At 42.1% G+C, this 5,155-nt stretch overlaps 1 protein-coding gene across 1 annotated transcript in view; it reads right to left on the bottom strand.

Annotated features, from left to right (window-relative positions):
- Window positions 1–4,342, bottom strand: part of ptar1 (protein prenyltransferase alpha subunit repeat containing 1) — a 16,287-nt gene extending 11,945 nt beyond the window's left edge. Inside the window, exons 1-2 of the mRNA XM_031878235.1 lie at window positions 4,248–4,342; window positions 730–899 (exon numbers count right to left, since the gene is read on the bottom strand). Coding sequence (XP_031734095.1) covers window positions 730–899; window positions 4,248–4,333 — 256 coding nt within the window. The 5' untranslated portion in view covers window positions 4,334–4,342. The remainder of the gene's footprint in view (window positions 1–729; window positions 900–4,247) is intronic.
- Between the last annotated feature and the right edge of the window lie 813 nt (window positions 4,343–5,155).

Raw genomic sequence — 5,155 nt, 5'->3', positions numbered from 1 at the left:
GATGTTGTGACAGATGTGATAGATGTTGTGACAGATGTGATAGATGTGGATGTGATAGATGTGGATGTGATAGATGTGGATGTGATAGATGTTGTGGATGTGATAGATGTTGTGGTTGTGATAGATGTGACAGATGTGATAGATGTGATAGATGTGGTTGTGATGGATGTTGTGACAGATGTGACAGATGTTGTGGTTGTGATAGATGTGACAGATGTAATAGATGTTGTGGTTGTGATGGATGTTGTGACAGATGTGACAGATGTTGTGGTTGTGATAGATGTTGTGACAGATGTGATAGATGTTGTGGTTGTGATGGATGTTGTGCTAGATGTGATAGATGTTGTGGTTGTGATGGATGTTGTGACAGATGTGACAGATGTTGTGGTTGTGATGGATGTTGTGACAGATGTGACAGATGTTGTGGTTGTGATAGATGTGACAGATGTGATAGATGTGATAGATGTGGTTGTGATGGATGTTGTGACAGATGTGACAGATGTTGTGGTTGTGATAGATGTGACAGATGTGATAGATGTTGTGGTTGTGATGGATGTTGTGATAGATGTGATAGATGTGGTTGTGATAGATGTTGTGACAGATGTAATAGATGTTGTGGTTGTGATGGATGTTGTGACAGATGTTGTGGTTGTGATAGATGTGACAGATGTGATAGATGTTGTGGTTGTGATGGATGTTGTGATAGATGTGGTGTAGGAGTTCAGTTACCTTCCCTGTCCATCCAATGCTTGCGCTGGCGGTACAGCAGCAGCTTGTTGTGGACATATGGCAGCAGGAACTTGACGCACCAGCTCTCGACGCCCAGCTTGTTCTCCACCAGCACGATGGGACTGCGGTTGCAGCGGGCCTCCGGACACGGGATCACACCAATTTCATCACTGAGGGAGCAGATGCCGAGAATGAGGACTGAGGGAGGTTTTTTTTACTTGACGGGTATCGACAAGGAAGAATTGCGGCACATTCTCAGGAATATCCTGACATTTTCTGTTCATTTCACCTGGCTCTATAGTCCAGGTTGAATCTTTACTTTATTTGAATTGTTGTTAAGAATGCTTCTTTTCTTTAGGACTTGTAGTTGTGCGAGAGGAGTCAGAAATGAATTTTCCTCAGACTGTATAGTATTCATTTTGAGGTATATCAGAGTGTGATTAATGCTTGAAGAGTCTTGGCTGTAAATCCATAAATAAGTAGATGTAAGGAAAGAACCGTCAACTACAACTATGGTGTTATCGTTGCTATATATACACACACAGGTGCTGGTCATATAATTAGAATATCATCAAAAAGTTGATTTATTTCACTAATTCCATTCAAAAAGTGAAACTTGTTTATTATATTCATTCATTACACACAGACTGATATATTTCAAATGTTTATTTCTTTTAATTTTGATGATTATAACTGACAACTAAGGAAAATCCCAAATTCAGTATCTCAGAAAATTAGAATATTGTGAAAAGGTTCAATATTGAAGACACCTGGTGCCACACTCTAACCAGCTAATGAACTCAAAACGCCTGCAAAGGCCTTTAAATGGTCTCAGTCTAGTTCTGTAGGCTACACAATCATGGGGAAGACTGCTGACTTGACAGTTGTCCAAAAGACAACCATTGACACCTTGCACAAGGAGGGCAAGACACAAAAGGTCATTGCAAGAGGCTGGCTGTTCACAGAGCTCTGTGTCCAAGCACATTAATAGAGAGGCGAAGGGAAGGAAAAGATGTGGTAGAAAAAAGTGTACAAGCAATAGGGATAACCGCACCCTGGAGAGGATTGTGAAACAAAACCCATTCAAAAATGTGGGGGAGATTCAGAAAGAGTGGACTGCAGCTGGAGTCAGTGCTTCAAGAACCACTACGCACAGACGTATGCAAGACATGGGTTTTAGCTGTCGCATTCCTTGTGTCAAGCCACTCTTGAACAACAGACAGCGTCAGAAGCGTCTCGCCTGGGCTAAAGACAAAAAGGACTGGACTGCTGCCGAGTGGTCCAAAGTTATGTTCTCTGATGAAAGTAAATTTTGCATTTCCTTTGGAAATCAGGGTCCCAGAGTCTGGAGGAAGAGAGGAGAGACACACAATCCACGTTGCTTGAGGTCCAGTGTAAAGTTTCCACAGTCAGTGATGGTTTGGGGTGCCATGTCATCTGCTGGAGTGGTCCACTGTGTTTTCTGAGGTCCAAGGTCAACCGTATACCAGGAAGTTTTAGAGCACTTCATGCTTCCTGCTGCTGACCAACTTTATGGAGATGCAGATTTCATTTTCCAACAGGACTTGGCACCTGCACACAGTGCCAAAGCAACCAGTACCTGGTTTAAGGACCATGGTATCCCTGTTCTTAATTGGTCAGCAAACTCGCCTGACCTTAACCCCATAGAAAATCTATGGGGTATTGTGAAGAGGATGATGCAAAATGCCAGACCCAACAATGCAGAAGAGCTGAAGGCCACTATCGGAGCAACCTGGGCTCTCATAACACCTGAGCAGTGCCACAGACTGATCGACTCCATGCCACGCCGCATTGCTGCAGTAATTCAGGCAAAAGGAGCCCCAACTAAGTATTGAGTGCTGTACATGCTCATACTTTTCATGTTCATACTTTTCAGTTGGCCAAGATTTCTAAAAATCCTTTCTTTGTATTGGTCTTAAGTAATATTCTAATTTTCTGAGATACTGAATTTGGGATTTTCCTTAGTTGTCAGTTATAATCATCAAAATTAAAAGAAATAAACATTTGAAATATATCAGTCTGTGTGTAATGAATGAATATAATAGACATGTTTCCCTTTTTGAATGGAATTAGTGAAATAAATCAACTTTTTGATGATATTCTAATTATATGACCAGCACCTGTATATGCACACACACACACAGGACAAGTCAAAGTAATATCTGCTTCTATGGCCTGTGGAAACTTACAAAGTTGTATCGGCCAGCGTTTTCTCAGCGTTGGTTGGTGGACGTGGGTCGTAGCAAGTTACAATTTGGTCCTAAATGTCACATGGTTTGTGACATGTCCGTTCTCTCACGGTTGTTATGCAGGACAGCCCAAAATCACACACTGTCTTGAGCCACTCAAGTCCTGAGCCCTGGTCTCCACAGCGTATCCATTCATTTGACAGAGGTATACTTTGTGCCATATCTCACTAGTGCTGTGTTCTATCGTTCCAATTATTCATGGAAATTTGTTCTTATTGTATCTCATATTATGGTTTTCTGTTCTACTTAGTGCTTTTAAATAGTGAATTTTAAATACCACTGTATTGGGGTATTGCAGTTTTAACACATGGAGTAAATGGTAAATGGACTTGCACATGTATAGCACGTTTCTAGTCTTCCGACCACTCAAAGCGCTCCAACACTACATGTCATCATTCACCCATTCACCCACGCAAGGTCAGCACAATTTGTGGTCAAGTGTCTTGCCCAAGGACACATCGACGTGGACTAGCGGAGCAGGGGATCGAACCGCCGATCCTCTGATTAAAGGACTGCTCTACCACTGAGCCTCCGAGTACAATGGAATAGAGCGATGTTCTTCTGGTGACTTTAGTTACATTACCAGTAATGTTTTGATAGTTAGGTCTTACAGTAGTTTATTCTTGGGGTCCCTGTAGTCCTCGGACGTGTTGGTAGGATGAGGGTTACAGCACTGCTTCATTGGCATTATAAATAGATGAGAAGCTAGTGACGGTAGCTTGTGAAAGCATACAGTTAGCATGTGCTAACCCTGACGCCGGTGTACCCCTCCTAAAGGGACTGAAGCAGCCATATAAGAAGGGGGGAGTACTGTCGACATTACAAAGAAGACACCTTTTAATTTGACGGATAAATGAATGAATGCATTAAGGCGCTAACGGTACTGGCCCGTGCCAAATGTGGCACAGTTTTGACAGCCGCCTTACGTCAAAGGGCGAGCTAACGTTAACTAGTCACACCAAATAAAACAACGTTTCCTGAATTTCCTTATTTAACGCGGAGATAGTATCCGCGGGGGGGGGGGGGGGGTCTACAAACCACTTCCTCAAGCCTTTACAGAATAAACAAACACACAGCAGGGCCAGCTAGCTAAACTGTCAACTTTCCCTGGACCGCTCTAACTCCAGGTGATAGTCCGAGCCCGCATAGTTGAAAGGCTCGTTCAAGCTGCTGTTGGGTTTAGGGTCCACTGGATTAGACAGACTCCGCTCCAGCCTGTCCGGTATGTTCACAGTCAACTATACTTACATGTTGGGGTTTCTCTTGAAGGCGTTGGTGATGTCTTTGACAACTCTCTGGACCAAGACGTCCACCTCCTCCTCCGACTCCGCCATCTTTGTGGCATGACGTAACACGGATCAAAAAGTTTTTCCGGGTAAAAAAAGCAAACAATACTACGGAAGCCCGGAGAGAACTGGTTGAACTATTTAAATGCGTGGTTGTCTTGCTATGTAATATTTATGTATATAGAATAAAATAACATACATATGACCTATATCATATGCTTGATTCTGTTTGACATTTGTTTAGTGTAGTCATTTATTAAAATGTTTTACATGACATGATATTATTATACTGTAAAATATGTTGCATGCTGTCTGTAACAGCTGTTCTTCTTTGTCACAGTAGTGGAGCTGGTTGAATGGTATAATTATAATTATTATTATCCATATTGGATAACCCGGACCACCCTCTCCACCACCTCCTGCAGGGACAGACTGATCCAGCTCCGCTGTCACAGGACAGATACAGGAGAACATTGCTGCTATAACACTTTATAATAAATCACCTCTGGTCACATCAATCACACAACTATAACAGTGTTACACTGCTGTTGGCTTGTTTTGTTAAATCTTTGCACTATTGTTTAGTTAGTTCATTTTAATATTATTCTATTTCATTGTACATATTGTGCATTTCTTTATCTTATATTTTTTACTCTGTTATTTGTATTGCTTCACCTGTACCGTAGAGGCTGCTGTAGTGAATAATAAATAAAGTAACTGTAAAAAAGTAACTATCTATCTATAGGAGCCATGCTGTCTCGGGTGTGTCTCTGTCTCGGGATGCCCCGGGACAGAATTGAGATGTTTTGACACCCTGCTCCCACTCCTTGTCTCTACTACCCATGAAGCACAGTGTACATAACAGACTAA

The sequence above is a fragment of the Anarrhichthys ocellatus genome, unplaced genomic scaffold, assembly GCF_004355925.1.
Source record: "Anarrhichthys ocellatus isolate YVR2014 unplaced genomic scaffold, GSC_Weel_1.0 scaffold168, whole genome shotgun sequence".
Lineage (NCBI taxonomy): Eukaryota > Metazoa > Chordata > Actinopteri > Perciformes > Anarhichadidae > Anarrhichthys > Anarrhichthys ocellatus.
The sequence above is the reverse complement of the archived record's forward strand: the minus strand, read 5'-3'. Positions and strand labels throughout refer to the sequence as shown.